The sequence below is a fragment of the Chrysemys picta genome, chromosome 12, assembly GCF_011386835.1.
Source record: "Chrysemys picta bellii isolate R12L10 chromosome 12, ASM1138683v2, whole genome shotgun sequence".
Lineage (NCBI taxonomy): Eukaryota > Metazoa > Chordata > Testudines > Emydidae > Chrysemys > Chrysemys picta.
The window spans coordinates 4,422,277-4,443,725 of record NC_088802.1 but is presented as its reverse complement, the minus strand read 5'-3'; the positions used below and the strand labels follow the sequence as shown (position 1 = coordinate 4,443,725).

The following is a 21,449-nucleotide window of genomic DNA, read 5'->3' as shown; positions in this document are numbered from 1 at the left end:
ATATCTGGTTCTGCAGAGGCTAACCTCACAGAACCAATATGGCAGGTTCAAATCGCCTGGGGGGTTCTGTGTTGAGGACGGCAGAACTAACATGAGCTGCTGGTTGCTTCCTCCTGGCACAGGACATTGATTCCTCAGGTGATTGGTGGAATTACACTGATGGCACCTTCTGGGCTCTTCTACTTCTACAGGAGATTTGGGATGAGGGTTAGAGGACTGTTTTTGGGTAAGAGAATGTTTAGGATCCCAACCCCCTTCTCTCTTCCCAGGAGCAAAATGGGATCTTCCCTTCCCACCAGTTTTGAACCCCTCTTTCTGGGGCCTGCCCTCAATAGATGCCTGATTCTGTTCGAAGGCATCAGCTAAAAAGGCCACCTCGTCCACAGACTTTACCTCTTTGTCCCAGAGAGACTGCTTCACATCAGCCTTGCATATGCCTAGGGAATGTTCTTGAGCAACAAGATCCGACGTTCCCTCAAAACTTGCCACCTCCTTACCCTTCACTCATTTTCCCAACAAATCTTTCATTTTGTTTACATATGCCCCACTACTCATCCCAATATCCCGCTTCAGATTCCTAAATTGAACTCTATATGTTTTAGGGGTAATCTGAAAACTTCGCAAAAGAGTATCTTTAAATTTAAAGTACTCTAAATCATCTTCAACAGGCATTCCACTGAATACATTTCGAGTTTCGCAATCAGGGCAGGAACTCTCTTATCATCAGGGATTTCATGTATTACACAGCCTTTGGAAGGTAGTCACATATTCAGCAATATCATCCTCTTCACCGTGTGCAGGACATACGTGTTCCCACTTGTGGATTTTTGGAGCGATGGGAGTGGTTGGGGTTCTAGTTCTGCTTCTCTAGCAGGTCCAGTTGGTGTTTTTGCTCTCTTTCTCTTTCTTCCCACTCTCTTTCTCTTTCTTCTCTCTCTTTCTCTTTCTCTTCCATAGCCCTTCTGTGAGCAGCCTCTTCTTCTTTGAGCCTCATTTCTGCCGGCCACATTGGAAACTTCTGGGCCTTTGCCGTCTCTGCAGCTTCCAGTCTGGCCAGCTCTAGTTTTGTAGCTGTCTCATTGGTTGTCATTTTCCTGCTTTCTTGTGCTTATTTCCCTCACCCGAAATAAACAAACAGAAAATCACAAACCTGTGACCTCCTCCTGACTGTTCTTAGCCACTGCACTTAAGACTCACTTAAAATCACAAATATCAGGGTTTAAAGTGTGAACTCCACTTGGAGTAACAAGCCGCACAGAACTGCCGGGATTGCTCTCCCCCGGCGATAAAGCGTGACTACACGGCCCACATCACAACGCTGCCGGGGCCGCGCCGTAACATGGGCAGTGTAGACATACCCAAAGGTCAGTCCTTATTCTGCTAGCTTCTTGCTGACTGGTGGAAGAAAGTGACTCTCAGGGTCTGTCTACACTGCACAGTGAGCCCAGCTCTGACCCAGGTAAGAGCCCAAGCCCCCTTCCGTCCACACACAGATCAGTCTGACTCCGGTCAGGAAGCACTTAGGACCCGGTTCTCAGGACCTGGCTAAGGCCGTGGGTCTGAGCCTGCATCCTGGTGTGACTCCAGTCTCAGCCCTGTCATTTTGCAGTGTGGACGCTACTCAAGCTGCAGACCCGTCAGAAGGTCTGTGAGGTGCAGTGGGGAACATTAGCACAACCGGGAGACCCAGGGCCAGCAATTGTAAGCCCAGGTTTGCAGTGCAGTGTGGATGCTCATGCGTGTGGGCTCAGACACAAGTGTCCACAAACCCAGGTCCCGCAGAACTGAGTTTACAATGCAGTGTAGACGGACCCTTAGTGATTCGTTGGCACCATCACAGGGCAGATGTAGTTGCCAGTGGGTTGGTGATGAGGCCAGTGGATAACAGTGTGTGGGGGAATTCTAATCCAGTGGCATTTTATACCTCACTAGGCAGGTGGCAGCGATGGTCCAAGGTGCCGGGCAGGGGAGAATCCGAATCTCCGTATGAACACAGGAGACTCTTACCGGGGAAACTGCTGCATTTTCTGTCTCCCGCATTCCTGCCCTTGTAGCATTTTATGACATACAATGGGACTATGGGGCAATTCCCAGCGGGCTGAGGTAGCCGTTACCTGCCTGCCCCCCTGCCGATTACCCCACGGCTCTGCTAATACCCGAGAGGAGCTGTGAGAGGAGGGGCTGTTTGTTTAGCTGCCTTTTATTGATTCATTGATGTAGTTCAGGGGTCGGCAACCTTTCAGAAGCGGTGTGCCGAGTCTTCTTTTATTCACTCTCATTTAATGCTTCGCGTGCCAGTCATACATTTTAACGTTTTTAGAAGGTTTCTTTCTATAGGTCTATAATATCGAACTAAACTATTGTTGTATATAAAGTAAACAAGGTTTTTAAAATGTTTAAGAAGCTTCATTTAAAATTAAATTAAAATGCAGAGCCTCCCGGACCGGTGGCCAGGACCCGGACAGTGTGAGTGCCACTGAAAATCCGCTTGCATGCCGCCTTCGGCACGTGTGCCATAGGTTGCCTACCCCTGATGTAGCTGTTTATTGCCTGATTGCAATGACATTTCATTTCCACTAGGGGGCCGATGTCATTTTACAACAGCTCTCCCAGAAGCTGTAGTTGAACCACTCCCCTGACCACACCCCTGACTCGAAAAGGCGGGTGAAATCTGGTGAAAGGGAATACGTTTCCACACAAGGCAGAGCTGGCCTGTGGAACTCACTGCCACAAGATCTCTTTGGTCAATCTTCTTTTCTAAATCCTGCCAACCTCTTGGCATTTATAGAGATAATGGGACCCTCCAGAGTTACCGTCACTATTACACCATAACCTGGAGTGGGAAGGGCTCTAAGTGGCAAAGTACAAGCCCCAATTTCTAACCAATGGGGCTGAGGGAAGAATCTCTCCCTGGGGCAGGTTATTCCATCACTGTCCAGTACAGGGGTGTCCTGCCCCTCCCGCTGAAGCAGTTGGTGCTGCTGCTGTGGGAGTCGCTCCCGTCAGATCTGCTCAGCTGGGAGCTCTGCTGCTGTCACAGGGCTCAGCTGGGAATCTGTGTCTGCTGCTCTCCCAGTCCCTGTCCTGCCAGGGGTGCAGTACTTCCTGGGGCATCCCCCAAGGGCAGAAAGCGGGAACTGCCCACCTACATATGAAATTTCAGGCTCTCAGATTGAAGCATAACGACTTCTTGTAAACTACTTGCATAAGGGGAAGTAAATTCATTCCTGCCAGTTCAGGTGTGGCTGAAACAACTATCAACCAGTGCTACCCGGACTGCGGCTTGCGAGCCACATGTGGTTCTTTAATGTCTCTGCTGCGGTTCTTTACAGAACATGCTATTAAACCACTGGGTGGTTTAATTATTAACCAGTCAGGAAGCTTTTACTGTGTTAATAACCAATTAAGTTATTAACTTATTTGCCATGAGAATAGTATATATTTACACTAAATATTTCCCATCAGACTGTTTGAATATGGATAGTACTTTAGTAAATGAAACAATGAATTCACACAACTGTGGCTCTTTTGGGGAATGTTGATCGCTAATTTTTTCTCCTGAACCACAGAGGTCTGAGTATCACTGGCATAAACAGACATAACCGAACAGAGCTGGGGGTCTGGCCCCATTGACTGCAGTGGAGCGATGGCTAATTTCACCAGCTGGGGATCTGGGGTCAGTGATTTCAAGGGAGCTGCCCCAATTCACACCAGAAGCTGGGGATCTGGCCCCACTCTCTCTACATGGAACTGACCCCAGTCCAGCACCTGCCTCCATGTGTTTGTCAAGTGCTTTGGGATCCTTCAGATTAAATGAAATAGAAAAACCAGGGCAGTCCCAGCACCGTCAGCTCTAACCGACCCTGCTGTGCAGGGCTGTGTCTGGGCAGACAAACACCGACACAAGCCAGCCCGAGTAACCCGACAATTCTCTCCATAGGCAAACCTCGAACCCAGACCCCACGGGACGGGACGCCAGTGAAAAGAAACACAACAAGGACGATTCAGTGACCTGGAGTTTATTTGGGCAGCGCCTGCTAAGGCCTGGTTGACCCTGGGGATAAAAGCCGTGTCAAGGGGAGCTTTGAAACAGTTCATTCAAACACAGCCCAGACCCAGCCTGGCTGGTCGGGGTATTCGGGCAAAACTCACCATCCAATTATATTGGACAGGGGTTTTCCTGCTCGCCCCACGTAGCCAAACCGCACCTGAGCTGTAATCGAGTGAACTGCTTTGAATCTGTCCTTACGAAGGGCTCTGCCGGCACCGCCAGACCCACTGTGAACAGGCCTCAGTTACCAGTGGCTGCAGAAAGGTGGTTCGGGTGAACATGTGTCCCGTTTTGGAGCCCACGAGTCTTTCAGAGACAGAAAAGATGGGAAGTGAGTCGTGTCCTGCTGAAACAACCAGGGGCAGCTCCAGGCACCAGCGCACCAAGCGCGTGCCTAGGGCGGCAAGTCGCGGGGGGCGGCCTGCCGGTTGCCATGAGGGCGGCAGTCAGGCTGCCTTCGGTGGCATGCCTGCGGGAGGTCCACCAGTCCCGCGGTTTCGGCGGCAATTCGGTGGCAGGTACGCCGAAGGCGCGGGACCGGCGGACCTCCCGCAGGCATGCTGCTGAAGCCGCATTACCAGCGGACCTTCCACAGGCATGCCACCGAAGGCTGGCTGACTGCCGTGCTTGGGGCAGCAAAATACATAGAGCCGCCCCTGGAAACAACAGAGCCAGATCCAGGCCTGGGTTCCCAGGGAACCCCAGTGAAACAAAACAGAACAGCTCATGTGCCCATCCCCCCACAGGGTGGAGAGAGCTGCACAATCTGCCCTACAGGTACAGCTGCCTCTCTGGGGTCTTCTTACACTTTAACTCAGTGAGGGCCTTTATCTCCCTCTAGTGGCTGGTCCATGTAAAAGACACTTAAGTCAGCCACGGCCTTCAAGCTCTTTGTCTTTAGATCCAGAGGTCTCTGCTTCAGTCGCTGCATATTCACCCCACTTCCTCCTTTGATGCTAGACAGGCTGGTCAACTTTCCATCAACGTCTTCTGGGGGGAAATGCTTTTTTGAACGAGACAATTTTCCCTCAACTTTTTTGGTTCAGAAGTTTTCAGGGTTTCAAATGGTAACAACGGCAATCTTCATTCAAAACGGAAAAGTTTGTGTTTTGGGGGAATTTTGTTTGAAATAGGAAAATCCATTTTTGATGTAAAATGTGGGCATCTCCCCGCATTCTCTCCCTTCTGAAATACATTTTCCACTGAAACATTTTCAAGGGGCCGGGGAAATCTCTGAAATCCTCAAATTGAAACCCACGCTTTTTCTTCATTTTTTTCCCTTTTCCTTCAACTTTTTTTGTGTGTGTGTGTGTGGGGGAGGGGGGGGGGGTGGAAGGACTTCCCCATTTGGAATGAAAAATTTCCCTTCATGCTCTCTACATTTCTCTCTCTCAGATATATTTGGAAAATATCTTTTTCTTTAAACGAGCTCCAGTTGATGCAGTTAATCAGTGTAGCCCCCCGCCCCTCCGCCCCCCCATAGCAGCAGCGTGACCATTACTGGCTGTTTCTATTACAGGTTTGCTGTCTGGGTTGGAACCACGGGCGCATCGCTGGGCAGTTCCGAGTGTGGTTCTCAATCTCATACTGACCACGCTCCTCCTCCTCCTCATCATCATCTCCATCATGGCACTGCCAGGTGAGTGTGGAGCCCGCACTGACCCCGTCTCTGCACCTTACACTCCTTGCTGGAAACGTCACAATCCCCCCAACTTCTCCCCCCTCCCCCACAGCCCACTCCTGCTTCAACAGTCACATCAGACTCTGCTGAGCCTGGGGTGTTTCTGTGGGGCCTCCCCCGCCCCCAGTGTCCAGCTCCCACTGGCTGTCGGCTTGCTCTGCCCTGTCACCCAACACACCTGGTTACCCAGGGCTGTGAGTCACCATCTCACCCCCCTGCCTGCACCGGAAGGAAGCCGTACCTATGCCCAGCTGGCTCTCAGCTCCCTAAACACACCGGCCTTTCAGCCTCTCAAGTCCTCTCCTCCAGGCTAGGCCAGCCCTGGCTTTGTCTTGCAGGTTAACAATACCTGCACTGAGGTCCCTGCATCCCTTTGGAGTGCTCCCCTGTGATATCCAGCCCTGACACTGGCTCCTCACAGAAATCCCAGCTCTTCTGCCCCCAGTGATGCAGCGTGCCCCAGTTGACAAGTTTTACCATAAACCACCACTCCTGTATCACACACAGCACTTGTGAGCACGGCCAATAAAACAAGAGAAGGTTTGTTCAGGAAAGAATAAAAATGTAATTAGAAATGAGAGAGCGAGATAGGAACAAACGGTAACAACACAAAACAAAGTCCTAAAATACAAACCTGGGTCTACACTCACCTTTCCTGTCTAATAAAGCCACTTTCCCCCCCAAGTCCAGTCTCTCTTATAGAATATCAGGGTTGGAAGGGACCTCAAGAGGTCATCTAGTCCAACCCCCTGCTCAAAGCAGGACCAATTCCCAACTAAATGATCCCAGCCAGGGCTTTGTCAAGCTGGGCCTTGAAAACCTCTAAGGAAGGAGATTCCACCACCTCCCTAGGTAACGCATTCCAGTGCTTCACCACCCTCCTAGTGAAATAGTGTTTCCTAATATCCAACCTGGACCTCCCCCACTGCAACTTGAGACCATTGCTCCTTGTTCTGTCATCTGCCACCACTGAGAACAGCTGAGCTCCATCCTCTTTGGAACCCCCCTTCAGGTAGTTGAAGACTGCTATCAAATCCCCCCTCATTCTTCTCTTCTGGAGACTAAACAATCCCAGTTCCCTCAGCCTCTCCTCATAAGTCATGTGCTCCAGACCCCTAATCATTTTTGTTGCCCTCCGCTGGACTCTTTCCAATTTTTCCACATCCTTCTTGTAGTGTGGGGCCCAAAACTGGACACAGTATTCCAGATGAGGCCTCACCAATATCGAATAAAGGGGAATGATCACGTTCCTCGATCTGCTGGCAATGCCCCTACTTATACAGCCCAAAATGCCGTTAGCCTTCTTGGCAACAAGAGCACACTGTTGACTCATATCCAGCTTCTCGTCCACTGTGACCCCTAGGTCCTTTTCTGCAGAACTGCTACCTAGCCATTCGGTCCCTAGTCTGTAGCAGTGCATGGGATTCTTCCGTCCTAAGTGCAGGACTCTGCACTTGTCCTTGTTGAACCTCATCAGGTTTTTTTTGGCCCAATCCTCTAATTTGTCTAGGTCCCTCTGTATCCTATCCCTACCCTCTAGTGTATCTACCACGCCTCCCAGTTTAGTGTCATCTGCAAACTTGCTGAGAGTGCAGTCCACACCATCCTCCAGATCATTAATAAAGATATGCCAGCTCTCACAGCTGGCTGGCTTCACAGAAACCAGGATCCAAGTCTTCCTGAAAGCCACCCTGCTCCTCCTCAGTGAATGGATCCAGAGGGTCTTTCCCCCTCCTCTGTTCTATTCAAACAGAGAGAAAACAGCGCCACCTGGTGGCTGGTTGCCTCTATTCTATACCTAGCATCTCACCTGCAGGTGCACAGGGGTAACAGCGCCACCTGGTGGCTGTTTATAATTATCTCATCGGTTGGTTGATACAATAAGAGGCCACACGAGTCATCCTGTAGCCTTTTTTCAGAGCACAGTTTTGTGCCCACAGCGGCGAGTTCCATATCCACATGGTGCTCGGGCACCAGCAATATTCAGAGCCCAGGGGCCCAGCTCCACCAATATTTGGGGCCGGGTGTCTTCCCCGGCCCCCCTATGGCTCCCCCTTACCTCCCCCGGCCGCCTCTTGCCTTCCCGGGGCTCCGGAGCACAGCTGCTACTCTGAAAACCGACACACTGTCTCTTCTGTGCAGCTCCATGCTGCCTCCCTGCAGCAACTTCTGCCACAGGGTCCTAGTGCCCCCCATCTCCACTGCCAGGGCAGACTGACTCTGAACCTGCCCTTCCCCCTCAGACCCTTCCCTTTTCCGGCAGGACCCTCCAGCAGCACAGCCCCCCCCCCCCCCCATGGCCGCAGTCACCGCTCCTGCCTGGGGGAGGCGAGGGAGATTCCTGGACCTGAGAGGGGCCCTAGGAGCACATGCAGTGACAGTGGTGGGGGTGAGTGTGCTGCTGGGGGGCCGGGAAAGGGGGGCTCCTCCCCCAGAACTTGCTGCTGCCAGCAGGGAAAGGGCTGGGGGGAGTCCTCCTCTCTGGCCTCTGTCCCGGAGCAGCCTGCCTGCACCCCAAACTCATCCCCAGCCCTGCCCCACCCCGGAGCCCACACCCCCAGCCAGAGCTTTCACCCCACCACTGCACCCTCAACCCTCTGCCGAGCCCTGAGCCCCTCCAGCACCCTAAACACCTGATTCCCAGCCCCAGACAGAGCCCTCACCCCCTACACCCCACCCTCTGCCTGAGTCCTGAGCCCCTCCCACACCCCAGTCCTCACCCCACACCCCTTCACCTCCTCCCATCCCCAAACTCCCTCCCAGAGCCTGCACCCTGCACCCCAATCCCCTGCCCCAGCCTAGGGCCTGCACCCCAGACCTCCGCCCCCACCCAAACTCCCTCCCAGAGCCTTGGGCAGGTGGGGGGCGGAGTTTGGGCAGGGGCAGGTTCTGGGCACCACCAAAATTTCTACAAACCCGCCCCCCCCTGCCCACAGCACACTGGTCTGGTCTTGCTTCTCCCGCAGATCAGCCCTGCCGGTCAGATGTCAGTGTGCCTGACGTGCAGGTGCCATCAGGTGTCTCGCTGGCAGCGTCTGAGCCTGCAGGTAACTGCAGGGGGCAAAATTGCAGCCGCAGCAAAGGAGCCCAGGGCTGGAAACGTGGCCCCGAATTCACAGCTCGCGGCGCTGTGGGGAGCTGGTGGGTGGCGCTGGCCTCTCTGTTGTGAAGGGGAACGTGTCTAGGCACAAGCGCAGGTTTCCAGGGTGTAGAGGGTGTGTGTGTGTGTGTGGGGGGGGTGTTTCCGTGGCTACAGCGGGAGACGGGCAGATCTCTCACCCTGCTACTTTCTCATCTCCAGCAAAGTAACCTGAGCCGTGTCCAGCTGGTGCTGCGGGCCCAGTGGCCGCCTGCCCAGACGGCTGGATCCAGTACCTGGGGAAGTGTTACTATTTCTCACAGGCCGAAGGGAACTGGACCAACAGCCAGAACAACTGCTCTGCCCTCGGTGCCTCCCTGGCCGTGATTGACACCCAGCAGGAAATGGTGAGACCCAGATTCTGGGCTGCACAGGGTGGGGGTGGCAAAGGCGGCTTTATGCTGGGCTTGTCCTGGGGCTGGCAGGGCCCCAGATGCTAGGGCAGGACAGGGTTGGGGCTCCTCCCGTCCTCTTTTTTGATTGTTGAAATATGGTAACCCTACTCGCTTCCCAGACACAGCTCATGTCCTCATTTTACTTCCTCTCCTACACCACAAAGAGAAACCATCAGTGTCTCTCCTGCCGCCCAGTAAACAAGGTTACAAACAGGGACAGAGCAGCAAACGGCATCTTCTGCCCAGAGCCCAACTGTCTCCTTACAGCCCAGCACAGACACATTCTAGGCTGCAAATAGGCCGTAGGCCCTTGAACCAGCCTGTTATTGTTATTATATCTAGTGCTGTGGAGCCTAGAGGCTCAGCTGTGCACTGACACACAGCGAGAGACAGTCCCTGCCCCAGCTGAGCTCAGGGCCCCGTTGTGCCGGGCGCTGCACAGACACCCAGGGAGAGACAGTCCCTGCTCCAGCTGAGATCAGGGCCCCGTTGTGCCGGGCGCTGCACAGACACACAGGGAGAGACAGTCCCTGCCCCAACTGAGATCAGGGCCCCGTTGTGCCGGGTGCTGCACAGACACACAGGGAGAGACAGTCCCTGCCCCAGCTGAGATCAGGGCCTGTTGTGCCGGGCGCTGCACAGACACACAGGGAGAGACAGTCCCTGGCCCAGCTGAGATCAGGGCCCCGTTGTGCCGGGCGCTGCACAGACACACAGGGAGAGACAGTCCCTGCCCCAGCTGACATCAGGCCCCATTGTGCCGGCCGCTGCCCAGACACACAGGGAGAGACAGTCCCTGCCCCAGCTGAGATCAGGGCCCCGTGGTGCCAGGCGCTGCACAGACACACAGCGAGAGACAGTCCCTGCCCCAGCTGACATCAGGCCCCATTGTGCCGGCCGCTGCCCAGACACACAGGGAGAGACAGTCCCTGCCCCAGCTGAGATCCGGGCCCCGTGGTGCCAGGCGCTGCACAGACACACAGCGAGAGACAGTCCCTGCCCCAGCTGACATCAGGCCCCATTGTGCCGGCCGCTGCCCAGACACACAGGGAGAGACAGTCCCTGCCCCAGCTGAGCTCAGGCCCCGTTGTGCCAGGCGCTGCACAGACACACAGGGAGAGACAGTCCCTGCCTCAAAGAACTTGCAATCTACTTAGACAAAGGAGGCACAATCTCCATTTTATAGATGGGGAAACTGAGGCCCAGAGCACTTGCCCACAGTCACACAGGGAGTCTATGGCAGAGTCAGGAATTGATGCTAGAGCTAAGCGCGGCTTGCAGCCGAATGGAGGATATTTAATGTCAGTAGGAAGGTGGTGCCCTAAATTCCTTAAGGGCGTCTGAAAATCTCCCCGTAACTAGACAAGGCAAATCATAGGCTGGGGAGGGAAGAGAAACACAAAGGCAAAGTGCCTTGTGCAACGTCACCCAGCAGCTGTGGGAACAGAACCCAGGTCTGGGTCGGGTGGCACAGCTGGGATTGAAAACGCTCCAGGCGGGCGCTGCATTCCGCTGTGCTGGGGTCTGCGCTCCCAGGGGGTGTCGGTTTATCTCTGCTCCTGGCTCCATGGCTCCCAGGGGCTACTGGGGTCTGTCCCTTATCAGATACCAAGTGGGAAACTGAAAAGCCGCATCAGTGGGAGTGAGGGCGCCCGGTCAATGTGATGGGGGACTGATGGGTAAAAGCACCAGCACAGAGCCCTGTGGAGACACAGGGCCTGCCCCAAAGCCTGTTCTGCCCCATCGCCGCTGACTCCAATGGACTTCGGAGCAGCCCCAAAGGAACACGGTCTGAAAAAGTGTCTGGGATTGAAAAAAAATCACTGGGAATTGGGTGCCTAAATCCCTTGGGCTTCTTTGCAAACCCAGCCAGTGTTTTCACTCATTCTCACCCTCAAAACACGCCCCCAAATCTGGCTGCATGGGGGATTGTCAGACTGAATCAGCCCTGGGGCCCATCTAACCTGCTATCCCATCTCCAAGGGTGGACATCCCCAGCTACTTCTGAGCAAGGAGCAAGACACTTCCTAGTGGACAATGAGAACTTGTCCCCCAAGTCAGACCCTTCCTGCCCATCAGTTAGGGGTTGATTGATACCTTGAAGCAGGAGGGTTTATAGCCCCTGCCAAAGTATTTGGGTACTTCCTGGACCTCTGCCAGGTCATGTTCTCATATATGTGTCCTGATCCTTCACTGAGCCCTGCTAAGCTCATGGCCCCAGTGAGATCCACACACTAATTGTGACTGAGCATCAGTTTTCAATGTGCTGCCCCTCAATGTCACTGGCCGTCCCTCCCCCAGTGTCGGATCCACGCTGCAGACTGACGCACCCGGACAGATAAAGCTACAGCCTTCGGTGACTCACCACACACCGCCAGCAATAGCACAGCCCCTGCCAGGATGAGATTCCCAGCCCCTAGAGCGACCTGAAGCCAGCCAGGACACTGACGGGAACCTGTAATGAAACACAAGCAGAGCCGGGCTGAATTAAGGCCCAGCCACTCTAGATCCTGGCCTCAGACCCCAGCTCCAGGAGTCAGGTGATTGTACCAGGGTCTCAGCTTTCATTTAAAAGAGAAAGGCAGTTTTCAGCCCTCACAGTAGTGGAGAAAAGATTGAAAATGTAACCCCAAGTGTTAGTGATACAGCAATGCTGCCTGAGTTTGCGGAGAGCCTGCACCAATTGCGCTGAGAGCAGGACTCTGCTCCATGAATCCCAAGAACCACTGTTTTGGAAACTCTGCAAACCCCACCTGAAACCCTGGTTTCTATTACCAGATATGGGCAGGAAATGAGATCTAGTAGGTTGGAGCAGTAGGGCTGGGAGCCAGGACTCCTAGTTTCTATTCCTGGCTCTGGGAGGGGAGTGGGGTTTAGTGGTTAGAGCAGAATGTGTCTGGGACCTAGGACGCCTATGTTATAATCTCTACCCTGGGTGGGCAGTGGTGTCTAAGTGGGTCAGAATGGGGGCCTGGGAGCCAGGACGCCTGGGCTCCATTCCCAGCTCAGGGAGGGGAATGGGGACTAGTGGGTGTGTCCTTGTGAAAGATTTTTTTCACCTGGTCTGTGCCTCAGTTTCCCCCATTTGACACCCCGTCCCCGTGAGCGCTCCCACTCTCCCTCTGTCACTTTGTGGCTCCCCCACGCTCTTTACCTCTGTCCACGGCACTACCCCACCCTGTGATATAACCACATGGCCAGACTCTGCCATCCCCTGGCCCGTCTCTGTGATCCCAGCCCCGGCTCTGCCCCTGCTGCCAGGAGATGGAGCCCATAGGTGGGAGGAGGGGGTTGAAATCCCTACCTTTGTTCCCGGCTGGGGACGGGCCACCCGAGCCGCCCCGCTTGGGCTGCAGGTTCAATACCGTGTAGCCCTCCTCGTCCTCCATCGCGTCCGAGTGAGAGGAGGCAGTGAAGGTGGGGACAGGAGGTGAGGGGCTGGGCTGAGATCACACAGGAAGCTGAGCCGCTGGGCTGCAGCCGCGTGGTTTGTGGGGTGACCAGCCCCTACGTGCCTGAGCCTCCCTCCCCCTATACCCCCCAGATGCAACTTCCTATTGTGATCTCAGACCACTTCTCTTGGCTCCCCCCTCCCCGATCTCCTCTCTCTCCGGCACGACGCAGGACGAGGAGGGTCCCCAGCATGGAACCTGTGGCCCCAGAAGGGGTGCATGGGCGTCCCATCCCCAGCCTGGAACCAAGGTACCAAAATCCCCCCCCCCTCGCCCACATGGGCTCAGTGTCACAGCAAAGGGGCAGGGTCGGGCTGCCACCCCAGGGCGGGTAACGGGGGGAGAATCTGACTGGAGCCGGGATAACACTGGAGATGGGCCAGCCTGGGCCGGGGGAGGGGGAGCAGCTGATTCTACAGACCCCTGCACCCGGGAGTGACCTGACTCCAGATCCCAGCTGGGGGGAACTGGCCGTAGCTCCACTGGGGTCAATGGGGCAGATCCCAGCTGGGGGGAACTGGCCGTAGCTCCACTGGGGTCAATGGGGCAGATCCCAGCTGGGGGGAACTGGCCGTAGCTCCACTGGGGTCAGTGGGGCAGATCCCAGCTGGGGGGAACTGGCCGTAGCTCCACTGGGGTCAGTGGGGCAGATCCCAGCTGGGGGGAACTGGCCGTAGCTCCACTGGGGTCAATGGGGCAGATCCCAGCTGGGGGGAACTGGCCGTAGCTCCAGTGGGGTCAATGGGGCAGATCCCAGCTGGGGGGAACTGGCCGTAGCTCCAGTGGTGTCACCGCTCTGTGCTCCAGCTGACGGGACGGGGCACTGGGCTGATTTACACCAGCTGAGGATCTGGCCCCCTGAGTAGGGTTACCATATTTTAAGTGTCCAAAAAGAGGACACTCCACAGGGCCCTGGCCCCGCCCCAACTCCGCCCCTTTCCAGCCCCGCCCCAACTCCGCTGCTTCCCGCGAACATTTGATTCGCAGGAAGCCTGAAGCAGGCAGGCAGCAGGCAAGCTGGGGCTGGGGCAGGGGGGTGCGACCCAGTCCAGCCCCCACGGCCGAGCGGCTCCCTCCGGCGGCCGGCCGGCCCAGGCCAAGAGGCTCTGGCCCCGGCGTCTCTCACCCGGCTCGGCTCAGCTCGGCTCGGGCCCTGGGGCACCGGTCCCCGGCCCCACCCCGCCGGCCCCACCCCTAGCTGAGCACCGCCGGCCCCTCCCTCCCTATTTTCCTGGACATGTCCGGCTTTTTGGGATTTCCTCCCGGACGGGGATTTGAGGCCCAAAAAGCCGGACATGTCCGGGAAAATCTGGATGTATGGTAACCCTACCCCTGAGGGCAGAATCAGGCCCTGACGTTGCCAGTGAAATTTGTGCCCCCGACACTTCTGTCCCGCAGCGTTTCCCCCGAGTCTGCGCCGGTCCGCCGATGCTCTTTGGGAGGTTTCCAGGGGCGCTCCCAGGAATGGCAGAGTCGGGTGGGATCGGAGGGTGAGGGGTCGATGAGGTGCCCAGAAACGGACGCAGATGCACCGCTGGGCTGGGGGTCCAGATGCACAAAGGTCCGTAAGCGCTGCAGGGCCCAGGTTATAGCCTTTAGCCCAGTGGCTCGGGCACTCACCAAGGACGTGGGGCACCCGGGGGTTCAATCCCCCCCTCTGCCTTATGGGGAAACAGGACTTGAACCTCCCAGGTGAGTGCCCAGCCATGGGGCTGGGGAGATCCTGGGGCAGGGCTCTCTCACTCTCAAAGCTGTTCCACTCTGCATGAATAATTAAACAGGCATTAGAGCAGGGGGACTGGAGACCCCCCAGCTCCGTTTCAGCAGTACAACCCCCGCGCCAGCTAGTCCCCAGTTTGTAGTTGTGCAGCGCTGCAGGTGCGGATTATACTGACGCTTTACAGCGCTGCACTCGGGGGGGGGGGGGTGTTTTTTCACCCCCCCGAGCGCAGCAAGTGCAGCGCTGTGAATTGCCAGTGTAGCCAAGGCCTAAGATGACTGTAAGTGATACAGTAACAGAGAGATAATACATTGCCTTCTAAGTACAAGATTCTTCTGATATCCTTCCTCCAGTTTAGTAGCACCTCATTCCCCGAGTAGTCGCACTAGTCCTAGAGGAAGGTACTAGTCCATGTATGTAAGGACAGCAAAATTTGGCTCCAAGCTTATATAAGGTGAAAGCCGGCATGTATTTTAGCGAGATCGTAGAGATATTTGCTGCCTTGTTCTCTGTTTTTATAAAACCTACAAACTAGCTTGATACAACGCTGTCCTCGGGAGCCAAAAAAATCTCACTGCATTATAGGTGAAACCGCGTTATATCGAACTTGCTTTGATCCGCTGGAGCGCGCAGCCTCCCTGGAGCACGGCTTTACCGCGTTATATCCGAGTTTGTGTTATATCGGGTAGCGTTATATCAGGGTAGACGTGTATATTTAAATTTTATATGTCTCTGCCGCATTCAGGACACCAGCACAGGTACCGGAGCAGGATGTGCGGGTGGGGAATTTTCCACTGAGCCTACAGTAATAGCGTGTATACTGCTGACCCTGGGAAAATCCCCTGGTGAAAATCCAATTTGCAAAATGCCACTTTTCAAAGCAGAAATGGGGCCGTCTACAAAAGGCAGAAAGGACGGGATGGAAGTGAAAAAAGAATGAGTGTGATTGGGGCTGTAAGTAGTAAAATAAATTGAGCAGCCTAAATTTCACTACGTGGACTAAATGAAGTGAAAACAAAAATAAAAGTGCACCCAACAAATTAGATTTTTTTATATTCAATTTTAAATCAAAGGTGTCGTTACTCCACGTGTAAGAATAGGGTTAAATCCATATATGTGGGTCAAGATAGTCAAAAATGGGTGCCTAAATTTAGGCTCCAAATTCCATATTAAAGCCCCTAAACAAGTGACCTAATTTTCAAAGATGACAAACAGCCATCAGCTCCCACTGAAATCAACCACCATCTCTGCTGGGAATACTCATGAACCAAGCTGCCCACCCCAACTTGTCTCCCTCCTTCCATCGCATCCAGTGTTTCGGCCTGTCTCGTTATCTGCTTAAACGTAACGTGGACAAAGCCGAATGACTCATCTTTCCTCCCAAACCCTCTCCATTTTGCTCCTTCTCCGCTAGTCTTGACAAAACTACCATTTTCCATCAGTCGGGCCCACATTATTGGGGTTATTTTGGACTCCTTTTTCTCCCTTGCCCCTCACATCCAGGCCTTATTGAAATCTGGCACATCTTTCTCCTCAGCATCTCCAAGTACCATCTTCTTCCTTCCATCCCCCTGGCCCCATCACTAGTTCAGGCCCCACCTTGATTATTGCAACATCTCCCTCTTTGGCCTCCCAAACACAGGCATCATACCCTATTCACACTGTGAAAATTGCAGCTGCTACACTCCCTGCCTGTTGATCTGATCAAATCGCTCCTTTCTCCGAATCGCTCTGCTGACTCCCCATCTCTTATCGCATAAAAATCACGCTTCATATCACCACCTTCTAAACTCAATAATTCTGCCCTCCCTATCTAGTACCCTTATCAAGCTTCTCTTCTCCCGCCACATCCTCTCTGCTCCACCAGGGTTACTCCCTTCAGCTGCTGTTTTTCAGCTTCTCACTTCTTTGAAAAGGATATATGATTTCTGCTTCCCGCTAATCTCTCTCTGCTGTTAGATTATGGAGCTCCTCATGGCATAGGCTGTTCCTGTGCCTTTTCGGACAGCATCTAGCACGTAGTGGGCACGACCATAAACAAATTAGAAACAACACTAATAAGTAAGTAATCATAGCTAGCCCCGTTATGTCAGATGACGATACAAGGCCTGATTCTGATCTCATGTACACCAGTGTCAATCAGGAGAGATTCCAGTGAGGTTATTGGAGAGAAAACTCACGAGAGATCAGAGCCAGGCTCAAAGTTGGTAACGGTTAACAAGTGGTCATATCCTCCAATCCGAATTCTTTTAATTGTCCTTTTGGGGGGATTCCCTAGCAACAGACTTCTAGAGAGCTTGTTCTAGTACCCTAATGTCTATATTTTTCCCTCCTGCCTGCATGACCAGGAATCCTTGGGGACACATTTCAGACTCTACACTTCACATGTATGTATGATAAATTATGTGCACCCATATACTTTTACAATTCTTGGTAATAGCAACACAGTTACAAAAATTACCTTTAGCAACAACAACATATTCATCGCAAGTGTCCATTTACAATCATGTTTGTCTTGCCACACCTTTGGCTCAATACCATTGGGGTTTTGGCATTTTAGGGTTACCCTGTGGCTTCCCTTTGCAAAATTAAGTTCTCTTTTTCCTCCTTGTCCTGAAGAATCAAACCCTGATTTCTCTTGCTTAACAGAATTCACTGGCTGATGGGGTGGGCTCTTTGTGCTAACAGCTATTAGCAAAAAGAACAGGAGTACTTGTGGTACCTTAGAGACTAACAAATTTATTAGAGCATAAGCTTTCGTGGGCTACAACCCACTTCTTCGGATGCATATAGCTATTAGCAATGCATTATTATTATATATATATATATATATATTTTATTAGTATGCAACCCAAGAAGTGGGCTGTAGTCCACGAAAGTTTATGCTCTAATAAATTTGTTAGTCTCTAAGGTGCCACAAGTACTCCTGTTCTTTTTGCGGATACAGACTAACACGTCTGCTACTCTGAAACCAGCTATTAGCAAGTCTTCCTTTTCCCTGCCAGCCAGGTAATTTGTATCAACACAGACACTAGCTTGTAGATTCTCATCTGCTACCAATTTCAAGGCTGGACACTCATTCTTCTGGTTAGCAGGATTGGGTTCCTTCCCCACCCCCACCTTTTTCCTAGAAGGTTGAAAACTGAAACTTCCTGCTCACAGGAATTCCTTTGCTGGCTAGGTGTGTTCACCAACTGCAGACCCTGAAGCGTAGACTGCTCACTTAAAGAATTAGCATGGAGACATTCCTCTCTCAACAACCTTGTCTCCCCAACAAGCTGGCCAAACCCAGCCACTTGGTCATAGGACTGTTCAACTTTCTTAACAGCTTTTACTCCATCTGAGACCTTTCCAAAGCGATCCACACTGGATCTTTCAAAAGGAAAGTCAGTGGATCCATTCACAACAGAAAGAAGAACAGGAGTACTTGTGGCACCTTAGAGACTAACAAATTTATTAGAGCATAAGCTTTCGTGGACTACAGCCCACTTCTTCGGATGCATATAGAATGGAACATATATTGAGGAGATATATATACACACATACAGAGAGCATAAACAGGTGGGAGTTGTCTTACCAACTCTGAGAGGCCAATTAATTAAGAGGAAAAAAAACTTTTGAAGTGATAATCAAGCTAGCCCAGTACAGACAGTTTGATAAGAAGTGTGAGAATACTTACAAGGGGAGATAGAATCAATGTTTGTAATGGCTCAGCCATTCCCAGTCCTTATTCAAACCGGAATTGATTGTGTCTAGTTTGCATATCAATTCCAGCTCAGCAGTCTCTCGTTGGAGTCTGTTTTTGAAGTTTTTCTGTTGTAAGATAGCCACCCGCAGGTCTGTCACTGAATGACCAGACAGGTTAAAGTGTTCTCCCACTGGTTTTTGAGTATTATGATTCCTGATGTCAAATTTGTGTCCATTAATTCTTTTGCGGAGAGACTGTCTGGTTTGGCCAATGTACATGGCAGAGGGGCATTGCTGGCACATGATGGCATATATCACATTGGTAGATGTGCAGGTGAACGAGCCCCTGATGGTATGGCTGATGTGATTAGGTCCTATGATGATGTCACTTGAATAGATATGTGGACAGAGTTGGCATCGGGGTTTGTTACAAGGATAGGTTCCTGGGTTAGTGGTTTTGTTCAGTGATGTGTGGTTGCTGGTGAGTATTTGCTTTAGGTTGGGGGGTTGTCTGTAAGCGAGGACAGGTCTGTCTCCCAAGATCTGTGAGAGTAAAGGATCATCTTTCAGGATAGGTTGTAGATCTCTGATGATGCGCTGGAGAGGTTTTAGTTGGGGGCTGAAGGTGACAGCTAGTGGTGTTCTGTTATTTTCTTTGTTGGGCCTGTACCTGTCTGGTCATTCAGTGACAGACCTGCGGGTGGCTATATTACAACAGAAAAACTTCAAAAACAGACTCCAAGGAGAGACTGCTGAGCTGGAATTGATATGCAAACTAGACACAATCAACTCCGGTTTGAAAAAGACTGGGAATGGCTGAGCCATTACAAACATTGACTCTATCTCCCCTTGTAAGTAGTCTCACACTTCTTATCAAACTGTCTGTACTGGGCTAGCTTGATTATCACTTCAAAAGTTTTTTTTCCTCTTAATTAATTGGCCTCTCAGAGTTGGTAAGACAACTCCCACCTGTTTATGCTCTCTGTATGTGTGTATATATATCTCCTCAATATATGTTCCATTCTATATGCATCCGAAGAAGTGGGCTGTAGTCCACAAAAGCTTATGCTCTAATAAATTTGTTAGTCTCTAAGGTGCCACAAGTACTCCGGTTCTTCTTTTTGCAGATACAGACTAACACAACTGCTACTCTGAAACCATTCATAACAGAAAATTTCTGGCTGTTAGGAACCAAAACTTGAAACTTCTTGATTAAATCACTTTCACACCCTTCAGTTGCAGCAAACTGCTTGCAGAGACTACCATGATCCCCAAGAGCTGTTCTAAGCAGCAATTCACTCCTCACAGAAATTTTGCCCTTACCCTCTTTACCTAGGGCTTGCTCTCTAAAGGAACACTTCCCTGAGAAACAACAGACTGGGTCTCACTTACATCCAGGATTACCTCTGGCCCACCAGGCGGATTCCTACACAATCCCTTTTCAGACAAACTCATAGACTCACTAGATAAAAGGTTAGAAGCATTCTCCTTCCCTTTGCCACACATAAGTCCAGGAATCTTTTCTTTCTTGCTACAAGTTTCCACACTATCAGTAGGTAACACAATCAAATCACCTTTCTGCTCTCCTTGTGCCCTGGCTAGGATCTCACCCTGATTAGACAGAGTTGCTACACCCTTTCCCAGCAACACAGTAGCAACAGGCGAAATACAAGCACCTGAATTGTCTGGTCTCTGGGATTTTGCATAGACACTAACTGGATGCAACCTAGTTCCAGTGCCATTCTCCCCAGCAGACACAAAGTTAGGACCATTCCCTTCCTGGGCTTTAGTTGACTCCAGAACCAACTCGGAGATAGCCTCAGTTTCCCTCTCCTACAGCCCCCCACGTAGTGCCTGGACTTGTGTTTGCCAGAGCACAGGGACTAAACACGTACAACAGGAGATAGTTCCAGCCTCCCCTTGGGAGACAATTCCAGCCATACCCCCCAAGGCAGAGATTGCACTGCTAGGAGGACGGTTTCCCCTGATAGCCTCAGTTTCCCTTTCCTTCCTACCCCCCCTGGTGCCTGGGCTTATGTTTCAGTCCCCACCACCCTCACCCCAAGAAGTCCCCCTTTGAAATACACTTACCAGCTCAGCTGTTGCTCCTGGCGGCCTTTAGTTGGGTGGGAGGTTGAAGGGAGGCTGAGAGCTGCTCAGAGCTACCGACAGCGGCCGGGGCTGCTCACAGGTGGGAGAAGGAGGTGGGGCTGCACCTGTGGGATCGCTCAGCCCCTGTGCCAGGAGCTGAGTTCCCCTCGCTGATTGGCTGCTGGCCAGAAACCTGCTATAAACAGCCCTGCCGCGCCGGTGTGCCCCCCAGCCCAGCCCAGCCCTTCCCTTCCCCTCCTGCTCGGAGACAGCTGTGATGGGGCAGGGAGGAGCGGAGCTATGCTGACGCTGGCGCCGAATCAGCCTGAAGCCGCCCTGGCTGTAGGTTCGTATCCCAGCCCCGCAAACCCGCTGGGGTCGGAATTAACCCTTTCCTCGCTGTGTGTCCTGCTGGGAGCCGGGGGCTGCTGCCCAGGTGAGCGGAGAGCTGCGGGCGGGGGGGATGAGGGGATGTTATCCGCAGGGCGCCGGTCTGGCTCCGCCCTGTCTCCCCGGCTTTGTCCCCGCGGATCCAGTTCAGCTCCCAGCTCATTTGCGCCGCGGGGCTGGTTGCGGGGGGCTCCTATGGGGCAGGGGGCGCTGGGGACAGGGGCAGTGATGCCCTGGGCAGCCCCAGTGCCCAGCCCGGGATGTGTCCGCCCTGCAAAGCCAGGTGGGGTCTGATCTCTGCACCCCACTGCAGCGCCGCGGGGTTTGCCCTGGGCTCAGACCCTCGGGGCCGGCTCCGTTTGGTACCTTTGCTGGGGCCGCCTGGTGCCCGGAGCTGCCGGATTCACTCTCTGGCTCCTGCTCTGTTGGGCTGGCGCTGTCTGTCCCGGCAGGTGAGTCCCTCCTGCAACCCCCCGGGCAGCAGTTGCTGCTTCTCTCCCTGCCGGAGCAGAGACAGACACTGGGGAGCGGGTGTCAGTTGCATTGGCTGGACTCCAGTTACCGGTTATTAACCTGCTGCCCCAGCCTGGGGGTGTGTTCGCTGGGTTAGTCTGTGATGTGTTTTGCAAATGAAATTCACCAGGGTCTGTAGAGCCTGGATCCTGTGAGCAGCAGGGGACAAATGCCCCTGGGGCAGGTGGGGCTGTGAGTGGGGTGGGCTGCTCCTTTCATTGTGCCAGGGGAAGCGACGCAGGAGGGGTGGGGGGCAGCTCTAGGCAGAAGCTCTGCAGTGGCAGAGACCAAAATCTAAGCGAAATGCTGCGTTCCTTACTCTGCCCGGTT

At 53.1% G+C, this 21,449-nt stretch overlaps 1 protein-coding gene across 4 annotated transcripts in view; it reads left to right on the top strand.

The window, feature by feature from the left end:
* Nucleotides 1-9,053: 9,053 nt before the first annotated feature.
* LOC101935718 (C-type lectin domain family 2 member D-like) overlaps nucleotides 9,054-21,449 on the top strand; it is a 68,218-nt gene continuing 55,822 nt past the window's right edge. For 2 of the 4 annotated variants that reach the window (XM_065564127.1, XM_065564122.1), the window contains exon 1: nucleotides 20,513-20,652. Coding sequence is in view for 1 of the 4 variants with exons in the window: in XM_065564123.1 (XP_065420195.1) it covers nucleotides 20,517-20,652 (136 nt within the window). In the remaining 3 variants the exon portion in view is untranslated. Of the gene's footprint in view, nucleotides 9,219-20,438; nucleotides 20,653-21,449 lie in introns of those variants that run through there. The other 2 variants (XM_065564124.1, XM_065564123.1) reach the window with 2 other exon arrangements.